This window comes from Equus przewalskii, chromosome 22 (assembly GCF_037783145.1).
Source record: "Equus przewalskii isolate Varuska chromosome 22, EquPr2, whole genome shotgun sequence".
Classification (NCBI taxonomy): Eukaryota; Metazoa; Chordata; class Mammalia; order Perissodactyla; family Equidae; genus Equus; species Equus przewalskii.
The window spans coordinates 12,444,818-12,468,956 of NC_091852.1; the positions used below are offsets into that span (position 1 = coordinate 12,444,818).

Below are 24,139 nucleotides of genomic sequence, written 5' to 3' on the forward strand. Positions count from 1 at the left end.
CCATCTTACCAACAGAGTAATTAAGAGTGGTTTTTCAGGAACTGAGACCACCAATCCATCAACTGGGTCTTTACAAATGCCTGATAAGTGACCTTTTTATGTCAAAGGGCTGAAAACCCTACTCTCAAATCTTGCTAACACCACCATTGTGTGAACATGGGTCCTGTGAAGAGGCAAGAAGCTCTGACCACACTTGTGCAGAGCATCAATTACCTCACTTCTCCTCACCTCCAGTCATCTGTCTCCACACTTCGGACCACCCTGCCCTTCATCCTATAAATTGTGCCCCAAGCCCTAGACTGGGGAGACAGATTTGACAACGTTGCCTCCTGTCTCCTTACAGATCCATCTTGCAATAAAGCTGCATTCTTTTCCTAAAAGCTGAGGCTGTAATAATTGGCTTTTTTTTTTAATGTTCATCAGGTAGGAGAACCTCAATTTTGTGCGGTAAGAGAACTGACAAACTATTGTCGTGACTGAAAAACAATTGAGTCTCTTTTAAAAGCATATTCAAGGGCCAGCCCTGGTGGCCTAGTAGGTAAGTTTGGCACACTCAGCTTCGGCGGCCCAGGTTTGGTTCCTGGGTGTGGAACTACACTGCTCTGTCAGTGGCCATGCTGTGCTGGTGGCCCACAGGCTAAAAAAAATAGAGGAAAATTGGCACAGATGTTATCTTAGGGTGAATTTTCCTCGGGAAAAAAAAGAAACATATTCAAGAGAGAAAATGCCATATTTAATTTGATTTGAGCATGTTGTTTTAGTGATGTTTAAGCTTCTCTCATATATTTTTAATCTAAAGTTATGGATCATATCCATTTCTGAATTTTTTATTTTTTTCTGCAGCCAGAGATGATCCTGAAAGTTAAATGTATAAAGAGTTTAGCAGTTACAAGGTGTAAAATTATAAACTACTGGGCGTGAATTCCTTAAGTCTCTCATGCAAATCAATCATGCTACAGAAGGATGTTTTGTGGATAATCACCAAGGATTAGAAACAGTTCAGACAGGTTCCTGGAAAATGACTCTGTCTAAAACATCAAATGTTCATTGCATCCCTAATAAACCCCACCATTTCTCCTCTTCATGTAACCCTTTTCTTCCCACAGGCTGGTAATCTCCTTGCAGGTGGGGGTCACCTCCTGGGGCTCTTCGTATCCTTAGCACCTACCAGAATGTCATGGTCAGATATGTTGTTGAATTCCAGATGACCCTGCATTTGTTTCATGGTAGGAAGGGAACCGTTGAAATTTTACTACATGAGTCCCTTTGGTGCTGTGCTTACCACTGAAAACTATCAGAAACCTGTTTCTTCCATTAAAGAGTTGTGTCACAATTGTCTGTTAATAAGGTACCACTCCCTCCATTAGCCCTATATCAAGGCCTGAAAGCTCGATGCTGATAGGCATAAAACCCATATACAAACTATATCATTTTGCAGCCAGGACCTAAAGAAGAGCAGGAAGCACATCTACTAAATGAAATTAAACAAATGCTGCCTTTCCTTTCTGTGTTGTCTTTACATTCGTCGGAGGCATTTTAATTCAGAATTTAGTGCTTATATAATGCAGGCCAATAATGGCCCAGAGAGGTAGTTATGTAAAGATGGATAGCTAACAACCCCTCTACTCCTTTGTTTTCTCCTAAAAGGTGTAACCTGCCTTTCTAACCACTCAGCATTTTCCATAAAATAGTTTTTTTTCCCTTGACTTTTTATTTTATTCATTTTTTTTTGTTAAGGTAACGTTGGTTTATAACATTATATAAATTTCAGGTGGACATCATTTTATTTCGCTTTCTGTGTTGACTACATCGTGTTCACCACCCAAAGTCTAATTGCCATCTGTCACCATACACATGTGCCTTTTTACCTGTTTCACCCTCCCACCTCCCCCCTTTCCCTCTGGTAACCACCAGTCTATTCTCTGTGTCTTTGTGTGAGGTGGTGGTGGTGGTTTTTTTTGTTTTCTGGGTTTTTTGCTAAGGAGGATTCGCCATGAGCTAACATCTGTTGCCAATCTTCCTCTTTTTGCTGAGGAAGATTGGCCCCGAGCTAACATCTGTGCCAATTTTCCTCTGTTTTGTATGTGGGTTGCTGCCACAGCATGGCCGCCAATGAGTCGTATAGGTCAGCACTGGGGAACCGAAACCAGGCTCCTGAAGCAGAGCATGCCAAACATAACCACTAGGCCACGGGGCTGGCCTCTGTTGTTGTTTTTTATTTAACCTAGGTCACATGTTGAGCACCTGCTGCGTTTGAGGCCCTTGGCTAAGTGTTAGTGACCGGCTGTGAACAAAGGTAGTCATAGTCCCTGACCCCATGTAGTGTGAGAGCACTAACTGGGCAAATGTGGAAAAATGTTGAGTTTTTTTAAAATCAGTTATGAAGTTATCAGTTATTACATGTCTCAAAGCAATGGCAAGTCATTAAATCCCCATGAATGGATTGGAGTAAGGTGAGTTTAATCTCCTAAACCTCAAATTTTCTAGCATAGTCTTAAATGTCTTGTCTCCTAGACAGTTAAATAAGGCCCATGTATGCCACAGGAGCTTTCTCTCCCTGACATCAGGAGAAGGTTACTGCCAGCCACTGGTTACACATATATTGCCTTGGAAATGTACCTTGTGCCTGTCACCATAGCAACACCCCGAGAATGACCTCAGCAGCCACTCAAAATCATTCCTACAAAACAAATTATAGTTATAATGAACTCTCTGAATTTACTCTGCGATATAAATTTCTTCAGACCTCGGTGTTTCTTTGTGAAAGGTTAAATGAATGGAATAATCCAACATGAACTCATTCCTCCCCGCCCCCCCCACCCCCAATTTGACCAAAGTTTTTCCTCAGAATATGAGATGCTTCAATGGAAAGGACAATTCAGTTAGGATATTATTCCATTACTTTCTCAAAATGTGATAAGAATCAACAAATGAGGATGCACTAGTCTTATTGTGCCAGAACTCCATCTCTAAGGGAATGGAATGGTTTCCCCCCTAACATGTGAAATGCAGAGAACGCTGTGAGTCTGTTCAAGTTCCATAAGCCCAGATTGAGGGGGTCCGTGGGTTGGGGCTTACACAGGCGGGAGCTCTGCACACTGGCCTCTCCTAGGCAGTGAGAAATGCTGGCCTTGGTTGCCAGCCCATTTTAACTGCTTTACGAGTTGTCTGCAACACACTGGCTTCTGAGGCACCTAGGCCTTCCTCTAGGAGAAAATAGTTTGTATGTCTTTGGTTTGGTTCCAGGAGTTTCTTGTTGTTTTGTTTTGTTTTCCTTGCCTTGTTTTGGGGTGTGTTTGGTTTGGTTTTGGTTCTAGATAATGTATGTTGCAACCAGCAAACTTTGAAACAGTTCCTTTCCGTTTTTTCTTTCGTTAAACTTGATTAATTTAACTTTTTTACTTCAAGTGAAGTGAGCCTTTCTTTCCACCATCCAAGTGAGGCCAAGGAAAAAGAACGTCAGGCACAAACAATAGTTCATTTTCAAGTTAATTGGAAATGTATGAAACATCTTTAATGACCATTTCCTTGCCATGAAATGCGTTGCTACCTGGGCAGTGAACGGACAGAACTGAGCCCGGCAAGCAGCAAGCACTCAGCATAAGTTCATTGTTGTTACAACACGCACTTGTTGTTACTCTGTGTCAACTATAATGACGCTGAAAAGGAGCAAGAGAAAGATGAAGAGGAAAAAATGTTCTTGCAAGTATGAATGTTTCAGATATTCAGCTAATGTGGCAGTAGTGCCCCGGGTGCACGGAAGGACACCACTGACAATATTTTGAGGCAGCCTCTAATCCCTTGTAAGTGGCTTTTCAGTCATAGGTGTGTACCCTGATTCTATCTTACCCGAGCATACTTTGCAGGGGGCTCAGTTCACCCTTCTAAATTGGAGAGAGACTAGCAGTGTTCCTACTGTGCAGTGTGACAGGTAATTGCCTACTTCATGTGCTGGTTCTTCAAACTCTCCTGTGCAAATACACATCCATGTTTAAAAATGGAGTGGCAACGAACAGTCTATTCAGTTCATCTTCGAGAAACAGAAAGTCACCGTTTTTCTGCACCACAGGAACACAACAGCACCTTGTGTACAAGAATTGGGCACCCTCTCTTCTGACCTCTGTTTGTTGGGTTAAGTAAGTAGAAATGGTTTATTGGTCAGCATATTTCCAGGCAAGCTTGCCAATATAAATTGGAAGTTCTCTGATTCCTCTGAATTAAATTTTTGTATATAGTATGGTTAAATAAATATTTGGTGATCTTGTGGGTTCCAAAATGTACATTGATTTCAAGTTTTTCAAATCGAGGAGCTGATAAATCAAAGAACGCCATTATATAGAGTAGCCAGTTGATTGTGCATTTATGGCATAATGAGTTGGTTTATTTGTAGAATGAGATACGGACCAACTTCCAGAACATGGGCTTGTTAACCTCATCAGGCAACTCCAAGACTATGCCAAGATAGTAACTAAAATTTTGAGTCCCGTCCATTTTTACATTTCCTTCCTGCCTCTCACGCCCATATTCTCCCAAACTCTCCCCCTTTTTGTCCTCCAGCCAGTTTTATAATAATTAAAGATATCAGGCTGGTTCCTATTAGTCAGTAGAGAGCTAATTGCCAGCTAGAGAATCACTGATGTGTTTGGGATAAAGCCACTAGAATACTAATTAATTGCTTTGTAGTAGGAATTTCCAGGCTGCTACTTTTTGTCTTAAAGGATTGGTAACACCTTCAAAAGAGGCAGTAATTTTATTTCTTTGTTAAAGTCAGACTTAGCTCTACTATTTTATGATCCCATGAATCTTAGAGACTTAATGTAATATTTCTTTTCAACACTCAGTTTCAAATTTATTATTATCATTAATATGGAAACACCACTGGTAAGAATGGTATTTAAGTAATGCTAAAACTAAATCTCAGCATAAGAATTTGATCTATCCATCCAATAATAATAATAAAGTACTATTTGCCAGGCACTCTTTTAGATATTAAGGCAGGAAGAATGATGGATGAGACAAAGTCCTTACTCTAGGTAGGTCATGTCAACTGAGTATTTGTGCTCTTGCTAAGATGTAGCATGCTCTGCCCCAGACGGTCCCTGATAACGTGTCTCAGAACTCACTGTCTCTTGTTTGTGGGCATAAAGGTGTTGAGGCTCTAACTCCTTCCAATTCTATTAATGGTTCCACCTTTTCTTTAAATCTGATTCACACATTAGTTACTTTGTGCATACACTTTGCAGTTGTATGTTTTGAAACCATACCTGTGCTCCATCCTCTCCAGGGCCACAGAAAGTATAGTTACTCTTTGACATCATGAGGGTGCTGCGTGGAACAGTCATTTTCACCTGTTTGTCATCAATTATATCAAATTAGGTAATTCTCAAAGTTGCAGATTATTTGTTGCAATTTGAGAGAATGAAAAGCGAATGGAATATAACACTTTTGAAATGAAAAATTACACTGATGGGGAATGTGTGTGGTTGCCGGGGGTTAGAGTTGGGATGGGTAGCACAAGGCACTTTCTTTGTGGTGACAGAGCAATTCTGTATCCTGATTGTGGTGTGATTGCACAGATCTCTACAGGTGATAAAATTTCTTAGAACTGTGTACTCAAAACAAACGTGTGTGTATCTATGTGAAACCTGGAGAAATCTGAACAGCGTCTGTAGTTCAGTTAATAGTATTGGATCAATTTCCTGGTTTTGATAATGTATATGGGTTACATAAGATGTTATCATTGGGGAAAGCCGGGTGAAGGCTACAGGGGAATTCTCTGTAGTAATTTTGCAACTTCTTTTGAGTCTAAAGTTATTTCAAAATAAAAAGTGTTTTTTTTTTTTTAAAGGAATGGAAAAGTATCATCTAAGCAGATAAATTTAACGTTTAGGTGTGGTGACTCTAAACATTGGGACTATCTGACTTAGATATTGTGTCCTCTGTAACTAGAAATCTCATGGTTTCACATTAGTCATGAATGACTTAGGCTTTGGACAGAATTTAGGACACGGTATCCTGCTGTCCTCTCTCAGGGGAATAAGGAAATACATTCCCGAAAAAGGCTCTGATGTTCTGCAGAAGGCAAAAAAAAAAAAAAAAATCGTCCTGACCTTATGTGTAACTCTGTTATCTGTTTGTACAAATAAAATTTGTATAAATAATTCAAAAGCTATTTGCTTTAAACTTCTGCTTTACCCACCAAACAAGAGGAGAGTAGGAGACTTTGTTTAATTTCTTTTCTTTTCCCCCTTTACTTTTTGTATGGGTTCTAACTGATAGTAAGAGAAGAAATGAGAAATACAGTAAACCAGGTAATCCATAGACGGATAACTTTGCTTTTGTGGAAGACTGACGTTATCTTTCGACTTCCCAAGCTTCTCTACCATTTTCTGGTATTTTTCTTTCTTTTCTCTACTTCTCTCTTGTGATTCGCTTTTGCCCTTGCCTTGCCGCAGGCAGCTTTGGTGTGATGGTGTCACTGACATTCTCGTTGTGTCTCCCCTCCTCCAGCTATCTTAATGACTTGGACCGCGTGGCCGACCCTACTTACCTGCCTACGCAACAAGACGTGCTCAGAGTTCGAGTCCCCACCACAGGGATCATCGAATACCCCTTTGACTTACAAAGTGTCATTTTCAGGTAGTAACTGAGTCTGTCCAACCCACTCCTGTGCCTTGAGTACACTTGGTGAACTCTATAAATATTGAAATCATGTGTAGGCTTTAAAACAATATTACCTTTTTACCGGTTATTATCATTAGATACACAAATGAAATAATATATCCCTGAAAGAGGAAGAAGAGGAAAGATGTATGGGCAGCTTTCTCATTTCAGATTAAATCACCAAGAAATCAATGAATTCTTAGTTTGCTGGTGGTTGATTAAAATCAGTTACTCAAACGTTGGTCCTGACTATAATTTTTGGGGAATGATTTTAACTACGTGGACAATGGATCTGTTTTTAGATTTTTGTAAGATATAAATGATCTTAGGACCCTGTTAATAATAGAAATTATATGTTGTCAGAAGCTTTTCATGTTTTCCTCCTAGTTCTCTGGTACCAATGCTGAATTTTTCAGTAGCAATAAAAATATGGGATATTTTGTATGCCTAAAATAAATTGCTTGAAAAATTTTAAAATACATGATTTTGAAAATAGATTGATTAACCTAGTCTAAATTTGTGTAGTAAAATAGAATGAAATTTATTACTTCCTCTTTCACTACTGCTATTCCATCAGGTAATACTTCAGCAGAAGTATTCTAATTTTTTTTGAAGATGAGAACAAATAAACAATGCTGATGTACTTTCATTTCATCTGTTATTACGCAATTACTCAGTTGTGCTTTTAGTTAGAATAGAAACCACATGGTGCTTTGAGAACTGAAGCCATGTGAGTATGTCTTTGAGCAGAGAGTCGAGTTCCTTGGGAGAGCGCATCCCATTGAAGAAGACCACATACAATACAGGCTCGTGAAGTAGGAGTTATGTAACTCTGCCACGTGACTCTAACGAGCATACCCTCATCGCTCCCTGCCAAAGTACTGTGTGTTTTATTGTAATCAGTCTCTGCACCTGTGGTCGTATCTGGCTGCCATACGCTACTCTAATAGACATATCCATAAAGTGGGTGACGTTTTGGAAATATTTCTGATTCTCATTTTTTTCATCTATAAAATGATTGCATTAAAGGATCACCAAAATTCCTTATAGCTCAAGCATTCTGGATTACTTAAGTTTTGACTTCATAGTATTTAGAGATCTTTAATTTGAGACACCCAAATTTCCTTCCTTTTATAACCATATTACAGAATATTTTCAGAAAACATGTAGCATTTCATGGAGATTTTCATCTCCTCATTGCTTCATAATTAGTGAATTCTCTAGCCGAGTTACTGTTACATCTGGTTTTTTTCTACATTTTATGCACTAGCTTTTAAAGGACATTTTTGCCACTACAGTATAAGTAATGACTTAGAAGAGTAATTTCCTGCCACCATCAAAAGCATTCATGGAATGAGGATTTCACGTAAATGAGTAGCATATTATTTACCCATATTAAAATGTATGGCATCTTACATCTTTTAAGTGCATTTGTGGTCATTTCTAGCATCCTTGAGAAATACATGAGGATCTTCATTTTCATTTCATAGGAAGAGAAACTCAAGTCAGTATTTGCCATTAGAGCTTAACACAAGTAAAACTCATTTGTTTCGGACTCTTCTGTGCTTGATTAAATAAAACACCATTTTGCTTGGCTTGGCACAGGATTTTTTTTTTAACAAAATTATAATTTTTATACATAATAATTAACTTCCTAATAATCACAACGATGTATTACCCAGAATGTCTTGACTTTGATTAAGTGACAGAAAATTAGTAGATGTTTAATAAGAATTAATTGAATTGACTTGGATGACCATTCTTTTTCGAGTATTCTTTCTAAGTTTGTAAGTAAAGTTATATTTATATGATTTCCTTTTCTTTATATGTTATTAATATGAATATTGTTAACCTTGCAGAATGGTCGATGTAGGAGGCCAAAGGTCAGAGAGAAGAAAATGGATACACTGCTTTGAAAATGTCACCTCTATCATGTTTCTAGTAGCGCTTAGTGAATATGATCAAGTCCTCGTGGAGTCGGACAATGAGGTGAGTGCTCTCTGGACAGGCGCTGGATTATCATTTTAATATCTGATACAAATAAGTGATAGGGTGTGGGGTATGGGACAAGTTGACTTCATTGCTTTCTTGACTATTGATTTGGGGATTTTTTTAAATAGCCAAAAATAACCCTATGGTGCCATGTGGTATACTCAGAACAGTTAGCTCTTTTGTCAAGTGTATGAGTTAGTTCTGTGTGTTCAGGTCTAATTAGACCCTATTTGATACTTGTAACTCTGTGCAGCGGCTCTGAACATGAAAATAACATGGAAATCCCTAGGCTAATCATCACATCATTTTATAGCCTTCTTCCTGCAGGATGGAGTTGGGAGTGTTGGAGTGAGTCAGCCTGTTTAGTTTTGTTTTCATTTTGTTTAAATCATTGTTTGTGTGATGGGTGGATCCCAAAGAGTGCTCAAAAGCTCTCTTGAAAAATGTGGGTAACTTCACAGCTGGGCTCTAAATCAATTCATTGTGGAGCCAAGAAGTGTCTTGGTGATGTGGCCTTTCTGCTCTTAGAGAATTCTACAGGCTATTGCATAATTTGATCTCTACTAAGCAGTGAATGATTGAAAAAGTATCCTTGATATGACTGTCTGGAGAAGTGATTCAGTATTATAATCTCCTCCCCATTACCTGAAATTCTTACAGGTGTAAATATGGATTTTGAGGATGATAAAAGCTCGATGATGAATCAGAGTTGATTATAGAGGATGATTAAGGGGCATAGAAAACTGTGACTTTGAGCTGGAGTTCAGTGTGTGTGTTGGGGGAATGGAGGAGACACCACTGATGCCCTATTAGAGGCAGAGATTGCAGACTGACATGCCAATAGTGAGCGTTAAATTTCCTTTGAATAAGGTAGAAAATAAAGAGAAGTGAGTGAAATAGCCCTACTAGCTCATTAAAATAAGATCTGACATATTAAAATATACTTATAATACTGTGCAATTTTTGGTATGCAAGAATTCTGGCTTCTTGATCCTTTTAAATATTTTATTTTTCTGCAAGTATTAACATCTCCATTAAAATACATATTCAGTCCTCCACAGCATTTCCTTTTGCATGTGGGATTGATAAAGAGTTCATGAACCAATATCCCAGATAGAGCTGAGTTATCTGTTCATGCGTTTCAGAATCTTTCCTGGGTTACAAGTATATGGGCTTTTGAATCAATCAAAGAACTTCTTTTTAAGAGTGAGGTTTACTAATAATTTGCCCTCTGTAGCTGTAATGCAAAAGTGCCTGAAAAGTATGCTAAAATCTATGAGAATCAATGATCAAAATCTAGGTTAAGCAAATGGCATCAGAATTTTAGCTGTGATATCTCTATATGTATTTCTGTCTTTATCTGTATCTGTGTTGTTGGTTGTTCCATAATCCTTGATGGAGTAGTATGGAGTGTAGGATGGGATACTACCGTGGATGTAGTATTTTGAACATACTGCATATTTTGGAAGCAGACGTATGGCAGCATTTCTGATTTCTTTGAATGTTGAATCAAGACGGAAAATATTTTGATGGGTTGTCTACTATATGCTGGGTACCAAGGTCTCTAAAGAGATACAAAAATGAGAAGAAAACAAAAACAAAAAAAATGCTTTGCCCTAAAAAACCTCATAAAAGAGATATGATTTTGTCAGAACAGAGAATATAGGGGGAGGAAGCCATTTAGTTACATAGGTCATCATTTCTCTTCTTTAGTTTGTTGTCCAGTAAAATAAAATTTAAGACATTTATCAACTACACAGCAGATGTAAGAAGCATACATAATTTTATTCCTTATGTCACTGTTTACAGCTAGAAGAAAACAAGTGTTTATCAATACATGTTTTATACGAGATAAATGTATTGTATCTAAAGAAATCTATATTATGATTTAATGCTAGTCAATTTACCACTTGAAAATTTGCAAAACATAAAAGAAAGTAGATTTATTAGGTAGCTCATCAGCTAATTCTAGCACATAAGTCCAGTTCTTCAATTATCTGCATATTACAGATCATTTATTTCATTTTTCATCTGACGTTGATCGTGGAGATCAGATGTTTGTGTAAAAGTGTTTTATATTAATTAGAATAAGATCATGATGTTTTGATTATCAGATACGATAATTAGTTTCCACAGTAACTTGCCATTTAATGTATAGGCACTATGTACATCTAAAACTATTTTCCCAGTTTCTTTGGTTCCTGTAGTGATGCATTGTGCTATAAATCGAAAGAGTATATCAGTTATTTTTTCATTAGGACTCCCTTATGTGAATATTTTTAAAGCCTACCTTGTAATTCTATGAGAAAAAAGTTGTTTTATGATCTTCTTTTCTCAGACTTCAAGTCAAGCCTGCTGGTAGTATTGGAGATGATCTTAAGCATAATAAGGAAAATACTGCCCATTAATGACTTCATCTGTGTTAGCCACAGCCATCTCTGTTGGTAATTAGGAAATACCGTCAAAGGTGTTTTTATTGTTGGGATGTAGTCACCTTACGCTTTTTTGTTTTTTTCCAGTTGTACTAATATGTAAAAATGTCATTGCCTCTAGACTTTCTTAAATCATTAAGGAAATTCAGAACTACTATAGAATTCTACTTTTTCCCAAATTTCTGGTTTTGATGAGACAAAACTGAAATAAACTCCTAAAACATTTCATTCTTAGTTCTGAAATCTGAAGTTCATCACTTTAATCCAAAGCAGACCTTGTTGTACGTCCCTTGGTGTATATTTGTGAGAACAACCTGGGCGTGGGTACAGACAGCCTCCCTTTCTGTCCTGGGGAGCCGTGGAAAATGCATTGGAGACCACAGCCAAAGTCGCTGAGGGAAGTACTTTAGATTATTGCTTTTGCTTTTCATATTTCTAAGACTTTATGTATTAATCTTCAAAATTTTGTGTAAATCTGGCTTTGTCTGTTTAGATTCTCAGCCTTCCTGGAGTTTGGGGAATGAATTTCCTTCTTTGCTTTTTTTCTCCAAAGAAGGAAATATATTATCAAATAGTGGACAAGAATAATCAGGGTTGTAGAGCCACGTGGATTTGCATATTCCCTTTGCTCTCTTATTTTCCTTGATAACACATCAGCGTGGAGCCGACTATTCTGCTGTAATCCTCTGACGCAGACGTTATTTCACTGTCCCTGGAAGCCCAGAGCATACAATAAGGCATCTTCCTAACATATTTCAACTTATCAATGTGTATCCAAACTCTGTCTTTTAGTCTGTATTTTTCTGGTTTTCTGTTACATGAATATCTGAGCACTAACACAAAGATGCTTGTGTTATTGACTCAGGAACTATTCTTACAAACCAAGCTCTTTATAGAATCTCAAAGACTTCGACCTTTCTTTCTTCCACTTCTTTTTTGGATGTGTGCTTCTAACTTATCTTAGTCCTTTTGAAATGGTCATGACCAATTATGTTTTAGTTTTATTAAAATATTGAGATAATTCCGCATACCCCAGGCCCTCCTTTGAACCCAAGATAGATTCCCCAACATTGGTTCCCATAAATATTTATCCTTCAAACTTGATTCTTGGAATTGCTTAGTAGATTAAAAAAATAGCAAAACGAGAGAGTAGACATTTATAATACCTTAGCACTTTGTGCCTATTCAGAACTTGCTTAAACCGTTACTCATTTGGATCTCACCAGCTGACCTCCTTTTGAAGTGAGAAGACCAGGTTTGCTGGTATGCTTGGTAACAATGAGGATACAGGAATGGGAAGATTAAGGCCCATGACCGGGGTCACCAAGGGCCAATCCTCTGCCCTTCTAGATCAGCTTTCTTTCCTGTCCTTCACAGTGTCTTCCGGAAGTTAGAGACACAGAGGAAGAGCAAGAAGAGCTATTAAAGGTGGCCAAGAGCATGGAAGTAAAATGAAAATCCTGCCCTTGCAAGAAGGAATTGCAATAGCTCTCCTCTACCTCTAAGCTTGTATTACACTCATAGGTACAGCGGACCAGCCAGGGATCCTTCACCGATAATTCAGAGTCCTTGTACTGCTCATTTGATTTTTAACCATCTTAAAACAAATAGTCTAAAATATGCATTTCCTTTGGATATTTCTCCTCTACTAGCTTTTAAAATGAAGCCATTTTGAAGTTATTCAACTGCAACCAAAGTCTGAACATTTTCTTTAAAAGTGTGAAACCTGTACTTTGTTCTGCTCTAAAAACTCAAAGCGAGCTTTGAGAATTTCCTTCAGATAAAATTCTGCTTTGGGGGGGGGAGGAATTGACTAAAAATTGAGAGGAAAAAATTCAAACTCCAAAGGAAGGCTCTAAAGGAAACTTCGAAGTCGTAAAAGTGAGAGCGTAGGTTAAGATATCCGGTGTCAACTGGATTGACTCTAACCCCCTTCTTCGACTCTTAATCATATTATGAAATCAGAAGCTACACCGTCGTCTTCAGCCTTTGACCTACTGCTCAGATCCGTGGCCTGATTAATGATGATATTCCTGAAAGACGCCCTACTTTTGTATATTTAACCCCTTTTCCGCTTCTTCTTTCCTTAGTCCATTTTCAGCTACTTGTTCCTTTTTTAAACTCCTTCCCTCACCTCTTCATTCTTCAGCTTTTCTGTTTCCTCATTATTTTACTCCTTCTGAATGTTTTTGTTCGCATTGCTTCACGGAAGCCAGAAGGAAGTTTTCTGATCACCATTTATGAGTTTGAACCAGAACCTGCACTTAGTGCTGGTAGGGGTGTGGGGAAGCAGGCACACGTGGACTCTGTTTGTGTGAGTGTAGAGTGGAAATCTTGTAGACTTTACAGTGAACCCATACCAGTGTAATCTATGCAGTAGTTTTTCAAAAAATGAATTATTTTACATGAAAAAGACAGATTGCAGAGTAATATATTTAGTATAGCTTGATTTTTGTAATTACATATATATAATTATTATAGGGAAGGTTATTAGTACCCCCCCAAAAAAAGAGAATTTGGAAGATTTTCTACCATAACCAAGGTGTAAACAGTGATTGTTGTTGTTGCTAGGTGATAGTGTTACAAGTAATAACTGAAACAATCATTTTTAACAAAGTTAAAATAGGGGCTGGCCCCATGGCTGAGTGGTTAAAATTCTGCACATTCCACTTTGCTGGCCCAGGTTCACCAGTTTGGATCCAGGCACAGACCTACTCCACTCATTGGCCATGCTGTGGAGGCATCCCACATACAAAATAAGGAACGCTGGTGCAGATGTTATCTCAGGGCTAATCTTCCTCAAGCAAAAAAAAAAAAGAGAGAGAGAGAGAAAGATTGGCAACAGATGTTAGCTCAGGGCGAATCTTCCTCACCAAAAAAAAAGGTAAAATAAAGTATGATTTCAGACTGGAATTTTGGCTCTTGTCATTTACCAGCTTTGTTCGATTTTCCTTTGGATTGTCTTTTTCTTACTGATTTGTAGGAGTTCCTTGTATTCTTTGGATGTGAGCCTTTTGTCACGTGTATTGCAAACATCATCTTCTACTTTGTAGTTTGCCATTTACTCTCTTACTGGTGTCTTTGGATGAACAGAAGTTGTAAAATTTTAATATAATAAAATTTATGAAAATTGTCCTTTATTATTACATGTTTGTGTGTGTGTTTATCTGCATATATGCACACACAGTAGGATAAAATAAATCACCTGAAAAATCTGGATGAAAGGACACTAAAGATTAGAGGGTGAAATTAAGAATTGAAATACAAATCACACATCCAGGTACCTTTCCTAGTGGTGGTCCACAAATTTAGTCGAGCATCTCTTAGCAACCAATGAAAGGAGATACTCATGGTCTGTTACAACATGACTGTGGCTTTGACATAAAAACAAGTTTCTCCTCCTGGTAATGAGCCGAGCGACTTCTGCAACCTCAGAAAGAGATGCTGTGGGAGGTAGAAAATTATATCTGTGATAACATCCCTCCAGGAAACCAAATACTGTGTGAGAATTCATAAGGGCTGTTTCTTAAGCTTCCCTCAGTGTAAGTCATGCCATAACATCAAAGTCTGTGATGGACCAATACCGTGTGGTCTAAGCACACAGCTGGGTGCAAGAATAAAACATAGACTAGCTAGAGAAGAGAATTTTGTTTACTTCTGTTTTTATAAACTATTTCAGTGATACAGGAGAGTTTGAAATTAGGGAGAACTTACAATTTTGACATATTTGCTGTAAATCTTTATTTTCATAGAGATAAAATGGTACAAATACAATTAAAGCTCTTGTGTAACCTTCTTTGACTCATTTCTCTTCCTCCCCAGAAGTCACTAGCCTGAAATTGGCATTTATCATTCCTAAGCATTTTTTTCACTTTTTTACTAAATATATATGTATTGATAAGCAATATGTAATATTAGATTCTAAATATTATGCATGATTGTAGATTTTATTAAAATGATTTCATCTTGCAATCTTTTTTTTTACTTGGCATTGTTTTTGAGATTTTTTCGTGTTCCTACACGTGACTCTAATTCATTTATTTGGGCCCCCATCTAGCTCCATTATGTGAATATGCTCTCCTTCTCAGCCAAAGCAGATTCCCTTTCCTGTCCTTGTCCCCCAGTGGAGTTGTCCTTTTTAAAATTGATGTAAACACAATTTTAAATGTTTTCTGGATATTATTGTTTGCAGGCATACATATTTTCTCTCAGTGTATGGTTTGTCTTTTGGTTTTGTCTGTCTTACAGAAAGGTTTTAATGTGGTCAACTCATTTCCTTTATTGGTTGTATTGTTGTATTTTCTTCAGGAATTCTTCTGCTTCCCCAGGAATATGAAGCTATATCCTTTATTTTCTGTTAAAAGTTGCAATGTTTCACTTTTTGTAGGCTTTTTATACTCCTATAATTGATTTTTGTGTATGATAGAGGAAGTAAGGACTTAATATTTCCTTGCCATATTTCTGTTCAGTATCCCAGTACCATTTATTAAACTTTTGTGTCTGGCTTTTACTCAACATTATATTTGTAAGGTATATACATTCTATACTCTATATAATTTATTCATTTACATTTCCATATAGTGTTCTTTTACATGAAAATACCACTGTTTATTCATTCTACTATTTATGGACTTTTGGTATATTTCTAGCTTGGAGATATTATAAATAATGCTACTGTGATTATTCAAGTAAGTTTCTCTTACTACACATTTCTGTTGGGTCTATACCTAGGAGTAGAATTGTGGGCACATAGAGAAAATCTTCAACTTTAATAGATAAGGTGAAAGTATTTTCCAAAGTGAATGTACCAGTTCACACTCCTACCAGCAGTATCTGAAAGTTCCTGTCACTGCCTGTCTTTGCCACCCTTGGTCTTCTCAGTCTTCTTCATTTCAGCCGTTCTGGTGGCTGGAGAGCTGAGCTGTAGTCCCCGCACGTGCTGTTTACTTGGACACGCCCTCCCTCTTTGTGCGCATGCCTAGTACAAAGCGGAGATGGTTCGCTAGAGCCCCGTCCCCTCGGCCTCTCAGCTGCCGCCTCCAGAATGAGCAGATACCTCCCTGGGAGAAATCGTCCCAGATAGGGCTCGCTTCTCTGCCCTTGTCCTTTCCCAGATCCTGGTCTGGTAGTTCTTCACTTTTTTAGCTCTCTGAGGCTTCAAGCAAATATATTTTTTATTTTCTTAGCTCTTCTGGTTGTTCACCTTCCCATTAACACTAAAGACACATGTGACTTGTGCCAAGTTTTATTACATGCTTGGGTCTTTCTCTGGGCTGTTTGGCTGATCTGTTTACTACTCCTGTACCAATATAAAAGTTATCAAATCACGAGTTTTATAATAACCTTGATATCTAGTGCATGAAGTCTACCCACTTGATTGTTCTTTGGAATTTTCTTGGCTGTTCTTGGTCCTTTACTCTTCCATTTGAATTTTAGGATAAGCCCATCAAATTCCAAAAGACAGATTTAATTGTAATTTTAATAAATATATAGATACATTTGAGGTTAGTTTTTCATCTTTACGGTGTTGAGTTTTACCATCCATAAACATGACATGCTATAGCTCACCATTTGTTATTTAGAACATTGCTTATATCTTTGTATGTGGTCAGTTTTTATAAATGTTTCACATATGCTTGAAATTGTGATGTCATTTTTTTGGATGCAAGGTTCTGTATTATGTCTGTTAGAACAAACTCGTTAGTTGAATTATTCACATCTTCTATCCTTACTAATTTATTGTCTGCTTGATCAATTACTGAGTTATGTTTTATTATTTTTAATAATGTTTTAATACATACACATATAGAAAAGTGCATAAATTGTAAGCGTTCAGTTTGATGAATTTTCACAAAGTGAACACATCCATGTTATCACCATTCGCCACAAGAAATAGACATTGTCAGCACCCCATAAGCTCCCCTGTGCCCGCTTCCAGTCACCATCCCATCCCCTCTTCCCCAAGGGTAACTGCTATTTTGACTTAAATTACTTCTGCCTATTTTTGAACTTCAAATAAATGAAATTAAATGCATTCATTTGTGTGAGCTTTCCATGTTCATAATACTGTTTATTAGATAAATCCGTGTTGTATGTAGCTGCACTTTTGCATTTTCATTACTGTCTGTTATTCACTTGAATGAACATACCACAATTTATTTATCCATCCTGTATTTGATGGACATCTGAGTGGTTTTCACTTCGGGACTATTATGAATAATGCTGCTATGAATATTCTTTTCATGTTTTTTGACTTCTACATGCCTGATTTTCTGTTGGGTGGGAGTAGAATTGATAGTTCACAGTGAATGGATACGTTCAAGTGCAGTAGATCCTGCCTGTGTTAGTTTCTTAGGGCTGCTGTAACAAATCACCACAGACTTGGGGGGTTACAATAGAAATTTGTTCTCTCACAGTTCTGGAGACCAGAAGTCTGAAATCGAGGTATCAGCAGAGCTGCAGTCCCTCTGAAGGCCATGGGACAGAATCCCTTCTTTTTCTGTGCCAGGCTCTGGTGATGCTGGTCTTCCTTGTGGTTGCCTAACTCCAGCCTCTGTCTCTGTCTTCACATGACCTTCTCTGTGTCTGTGTCTTCTCCTCTGGCTTGTAAGGTCTTCACCTCTCTTGTAAGGACGCCTGTCACTGGGTTTAGGGCCCACCTAGATAATCCAGGAGGACCCCATCTCAAGGTTCTTAATTACATCTGCAAAGACTCTTTGTCCAAACAAGGTCACATTCACGGGTTCTGAGGGTTAGGGTGTGCACATACCTTTTTGGAGGTCATCATTCAACCCACTACACTGCTAGTTTGAAGTTTGGAAACACTTTAGACTCCCATCAACAGTAGATGTGTGTTCAGTTGATCCATATCCTTGCCAACATGGATATGGCCAGCTTATAAATTTTAGCCATCATATTGGGTGTGTAGTAGCATCTCATTGTTGGTGTTAATTTGCATTTCCCTGATTTTAATGAGACTGAGTACTTTGTGTATTTCTTTACCATTGGATATCCTCCTCTTGAAGTGCCTGTTTAATCCTACTGTTAGTTTTCTATTGATCTGCCTTCTTTGAAAAAAACATTATTAATATACAGTTCTTTATATATTCTTGATACAAGACATTTATATAATACAAGTCATTTTTATTGTAAATAACCTCTGCCACTCCATGACTTGGTTTTTTACTACCTTAAGGGATGTCTTTTGGTGTGGCCCAATTTATTGGTCATTTAAATCTTGTCCTTTATATGTCCTCCTTAAAGTATCTTCCCCTGCAGTGTTAGTGCATACCATTTATATTTTGGAAATGGACATTTTAACATGATATTTGCTATAAACTTCTTGTTTTTGAATTATAGTTCCTGTATAGTTTCATCTTTTTTAATTTTGTCAGTTCTAAATGTATTTAAAAATGAAATACTAACTGCACCAGCATTTTAACATTATAAACATAAATAACCACTGGCATGTAATTTTCCTTTGATATTAAAATCATTTGGGTAGGAATTATGCATTTATGTATTTTGGGAACATTGGAGAAATTGAAATACATAAAACTTTTATTCAAGGTATATATTTATTTAGATAATTATAATAAAACAAAAATAATATGTGTAATACTATATGTAAAAAATTGTATACATTGTATGCTATATATCAAATTACTCTGCTGTTCTTATATCATAAAAATATTTTGTATAGCTTGGTTAGCTCATCAAAGTGTGCAGAAATGAACCCTGAAAAGAGAAAAATTAATGTCCTCTCACTTCTTAGGGGAGGAAGAAAAGCCATCTGAAAAACAATCTGTGGGTTTTTAGGGGTTTTTTCCCCCTCACTGACTTGAGTTATTTTTAAATCTCCCACTTTGGTTGTAAACTTGTCTATTTTTTTAATTCTACACTTTTGAGACTTCATTATTATGTAATTATATATTTGAAATTTTTATATATTTCTGATAAATTGTTCTTTTTGTCATCAAGAAGATTTTTAAGTCAAAATGCTCTTCGCTGAAATAAAGCACTTATGCAAGAGGCAAGCCAGAAGTGCTAGCGTCCTGCCTTTGAGTCTGGGTAAGTCGACAGAAAAGGCTGTGTGTTTTCCTGAGAGGTGGGGACTGAGCAGTAGGAAGGCAGCTGGTGGCACAGCAGGGTGAGGGCAGCAGTGGGCAGACTGCATATGCAGGAGTGAGTTGAACAGGTCGTGACTAACTTGGGAAGGAAAGAGTGTTTCAGAAGCAGAGTCTGTCGCAACAGAAGGTCTAGCCATATAGGAAGTAGAAAAGATTAAATTGAGTTTTTCTTTTCTTTCTCTTTTTTTTTTTTTTTTTTTTGAGGAAGATTAGCCCTGAGCTAACTACTGCCAGTCCTCCTCTTTTTTATTTTGCTGAGGAAGCCTGGCCCTGAGCTAACATCTGTGCCCATCTTCCTCTACTTTATACATGGGACGCCTACCACAGCATGGCATGCCAAGTGGTGCCATGTCCACACCCGTGCGAACTTAACCGCTGCGCCACCGGGCCGGCCCCTAAATTGAGTTTTTAAATTAACGGTTATTGAGATATAATTCATATATCATCAAATTCACCCATTTAAAATATACACTTCAATGGATTTTCAGTATATTCACAAAATGTACAAACATCACCATCTAATTGTTTTTTATATAAAAATAGACTTTATTTTTTAGAACGGTTTTAGATTGATAGCGAAATTAAACAGAAGGTGCAGAGTTCCCATACACTGTCTTCCCCCACACCTTCCCCCTACCTTGGGATTTGTTACATTTGTTTGTTACACTTAGTAACATTCGTTTACAGTAACATTTGTTACAATCAATGAACCTGCATTCACACATGACAAAGTCTGCAGTTTACTTTAGGGTTCACTCTTTCTGTGTACATTCTGTGGATTTTGACAAACGTATAATGACGTGTGTTCACCATTATAGTTATCATACAGAATAGTTTCACTCCTCTGATACCCTCTGTGCTCCACCTCTTCATCCCGCCTCCCTCCTTCCTGCCATCTGGCAACACTGATCTTTTTACTGCCTCCAGAATTTTTCTTTTCTGGGAGGTCATATAGTTGGAATCATACAGAGTGTAGCCTTTTCAGATTGGCTTCTTTCACGTAGTAATATACATTTAAGCCTCATTCATGTCTTTTTTGTGGCTTGATAGCTCATTTCTTCTTGGCACTGAATACTATTCCATTGTCTGGATGTACCACAGTTTATTATTTTATTCACCTGCTGAAGGACATCTTGATTGCTTCCAAGTTTTGGCAATTATGAATAAAGCTGCTGTAAACATCCGTGTGCAGGTTTTTGTGTAGACATAAGTTTTCAACTCCTTTGGGTAAATACCAAGGAGTGTAATTGCTAGATGATCATTTGATGAGAGGATGTTAGGTTTTGTAAGAAGCTGCCAAACTGTCTTCCAAAGAGACTGCACCATGTTTCATTCCCACCAGCAATGAATGAAAACTCCTGTTGCTCCACATTCTCCCCAGCATTTGGTGTTGTCAGTGTTCCAGATTTTGGCCATGCTGATAGATGTATAGTATTAACTCTTTGTTGTTTTAATTTGCATTTCCCTAATAACATGATGTGCAGCATCTTTTCATGCTTGTTTTGCATTTGCATATCTTTTTTGGTGAAGTGTCTGTTCAGGTATTTGGGCCATTTTTTTTTAACTGGTTATTAGTTTTCTTATTGTTGAGTTTTAAGAGTTCTTTGTATATTTTGGATAACAGTCCTTTATCAGTTACATCTTTTTCACATATTTTCTCTCAGTCCGTGGCTTGTCTTCTCATTCTTTTGGCGTTGTCTTTCACAGAACAGAATCTTTAATTTTAATGAAATCCAGTTTATCAATTTTTTTTTCATGGATTGTGTCTTTGGTGTTGTATCTAAAAAGACATTGCCATCCCCAGGGTCATCTAGATTTTCTCCTGTGTTCTAGGAGTTTTGGAGTTTTGTGGTTTACATTCAGGTCTCTGATCCATTTTTTAGTTCATTTTTGTGAAGGTTGTAGGGTCTGTGTCTAGGTTCATTTTGTGTGTGTGTGTGTGTGTGTGTGTGTGTGTGTGTGTGTAAGGATGTCCACTTGTTGCAGCATTATTTGTTGAAAAGACTATCTTTTCTCCATTGTATTGTCTTTGCTCCTTTGTCAAAGTTCAGCTGACTATAATTATGTGGGTCTATTTCTGGGTTCTCCATTTGTCTCCTCTTTCCATTCTGTCTTGATTATTATAGCTTTATAGTAAGTCTTGAAGTCAGGTAATGTCAGTCCTCCAACTTTATTCTTCTCCAGTATTGTGTTGTGTATTCTGGGTCTTTTGCCTCTTCATATAAACTCTAGAATCAGTTTGTCAATATCTATGAAGTAACTTGCTGTGATTTTGATTTGGATTGTATTGAATCTATAGATTGAGTTGGGAAAAACTGACGTCTTGACGTTATTGAGTCTTACTACCTGGGAACGTGGAATATCTCTCTGTTTAGTTCTTATTTGATTTGTTTCATCAGAGTTTTGTAGTTTTCCTCATATAGATCTTGTACATATTTTGTTAGATTTATACCTATGTTTTTGTTTTTTGTGTGTGCTAATGTATATGAATACTGTGTTTTTAATTTCAAATTCCACTTGTTCGTTGCTTGTATATAGGAAAGCAATTGACTTTTGTTTATTAACATTGTATCCTGGGGCCGGCCTGGTGGCGCAGCGGTTAAGATCACACGTTCCACTTCTTGGCAGCCCGGGGTTCACTTGTTCAGATCCCGGGTGTGGACATGGCACCACTTGGCAAAAGCCATGCTGTGGCAGGCGTCCCACGTATAAAGTAGAGGAAGATGGGCACGGATATTAGCTCAGGGCCAGTCTTCCTCAGCAAAAAGAGGAGGATTGGCAGTAGTTAGCTCAGGGCTAATCTTCCACAAACAAAACAAAACAAAACAAAAAACATTGTATCCTGCAACTTGCCTTGTAGTCACTTAGTTCCAGGAGTTTTTTCCTTCATCCTTTTGGATATTCTACGTAGATTATCGTGTCATCCATGAGTGAGGACTGTGTTACTCCTTCTCAAATTGTATACCTTTTCTTTCCTTTTCTTGTCTTATTGCATTTTCTAGGACTTCCAGTGCAATGTTGAAAAGGAGTGGTGAGAGGGGACATTCTTGCTTTGTTCCTTGTCTTAGCCTGAAAGCTTCTAGTTTCTCACCATTAAGTATGATGTTAGCTTTAGGATTTTTTTTCCTTCTTTTTTTAGGTGTTCTGTATCAAGCTCAGGAAGTTCCCTTATATTCCTAGTTTTCTGAGAGTTTTTATCATGAATGGTGATGGATTTTTTTTCAAATGCCTTTTATGTATCAGTTGATAGGATCATGTGATTTCTTTTTTAGCCCATTGATGTGACAGATTACATTAATTGATTTTCAGATGTTGAAGCATCCTTGCATACCTGGAATAAATCCCACTTGGTCATGTTATATAATTCTTTTTATACCTTGATGCATTCAATTTGCTAATATTTGTTGAGGATATTTGCATCTATGTTCATGAGAGATATTGGTCTATAGTTTTCTTTTCTTGTAATGTCTTTGTCTGGTTTTGATGTTAGGGTAATGTTGTTTCATAGAATAAGTTAAGAAGTATTTCCTCTGCTTCTGTCTCCTGGAAGAGAGTGTAGATAATTGGTATAATTTCTTCCTTAAATGTTCAGTAGAATTCACCAGTGAACCAATTTGGCCCTTTTGCTTTCTGATTTGAAAGGTTATTAATTGTTGATTCAATTTCTTTACTAGATATAGGACTATTCACATCTTCTGTTTCTTCTTGTGTGAGTTTCAGCAGATTGTGTCTTTCAAGGAATTGATCCATTTCTTGTAGATTATCAAATTTGTGGGCATAGAGTTGTTCATAGTATTCCTTTATTATCCTTTTAATGTCCATGGGATCTGTAGTGATGTCTCTTCTTTTATTTCTGATATTAGTAATTTGTGTCTTCTCTTTTTTTCTTAGTTAGGCCAGCCAGAAGTTTATTGATTTTGTTAATCTTTTCAAAGATCCAGTTTGTGGTTTAGTTGATTTCCTCCATTGATTTCCTGATTTCAATTTCATTGATTTCTGCCCTAATTTGTATTATTTCTTTTCTTCTGCTTACTTTGGATTTAACTTGCTTTTCTTTTCCTAGTTTCCTAGAGTAGAAGCATAGATGACTGATCTTTCTTCTCTCTAATATCTTATATGATCTTTCTTGTTTTCTAATATATACATTCAGTGCTGTAAATTTCCCCATAAGCACAATATTCTTTGCATCTGACAAAGTGTGATGAATTGTATTTTCATTTTCCTTTAGTTCAAAATATTTTGAAATTTCTTTAGAAATTTCTTCTTTACCCCTGAAGTGTATTTTTAATCTCCACATATTTTGGGATTTTTCAGCCATCTTTCTGTTAATGATTTCTAGTTTAATTCCATTACGGTCTGAGAGGATACATTGTGTAATTTCTCTTCTTTTTAATGTATTAAGGTGTGTTTTGCGACCAGAATGTGGTCTGTCTTGGTGAATGTTCCATGTGAACTTCACAAGAATGTATGTACCTCTGTTCTTGGATGAAGTAGTCAATAGATGTCAATTATATCCAGTTGACTGCTTTTGAGTTCAATTATGTCTTTACTGGCTTTTTGCCTGCTGTATCTGTCCATCTATGATAGAGGGATATTGAAGTGTCCAACTATAATAGTGGAATTATCTGTTTTCCTTGCAGTTCTATCAGTTTTTGCCTCACATATTGTGACACTCTGTTTTTAGGTGCATATACATTAAGGATTGTTGTGTCTTCTTGGAGAATTGACCCTTTATTTTTATGTAATGCCCTTCTTTATCCGTGATAACTTTATTGCTCTGAAATCTGCTCTGTCTGAAATTAATATAGCTACTCCAGCTTTATTTTGATTAGTGTTAGCTTGGTATATATTTCTCCATCCATTTACTTTTAATCTACATGTGTCTGCATATTTAAAGTCAGTTTCTTGTAGACAACATATAGT

At 37.1% G+C, this 24,139-nt stretch overlaps 1 protein-coding gene across 1 annotated transcript in view; it reads left to right on the forward strand.

Annotated features, from left to right (window-relative positions):
* The window catches only part of GNAQ (G protein subunit alpha q), a 294,507-nt gene that overhangs the window by 209,606 nt on the left and 60,762 nt on the right, over window positions 1–24,139 (forward strand). The window contains exons 4-5 of the mRNA XM_070590212.1: window positions 6,511–6,639; window positions 8,523–8,652. Of these exons, the coding sequence (XP_070446313.1) occupies window positions 6,511–6,639; window positions 8,523–8,652 (259 nt within the window). The remainder of the gene's footprint in view (window positions 1–6,510; window positions 6,640–8,522; window positions 8,653–24,139) is intronic.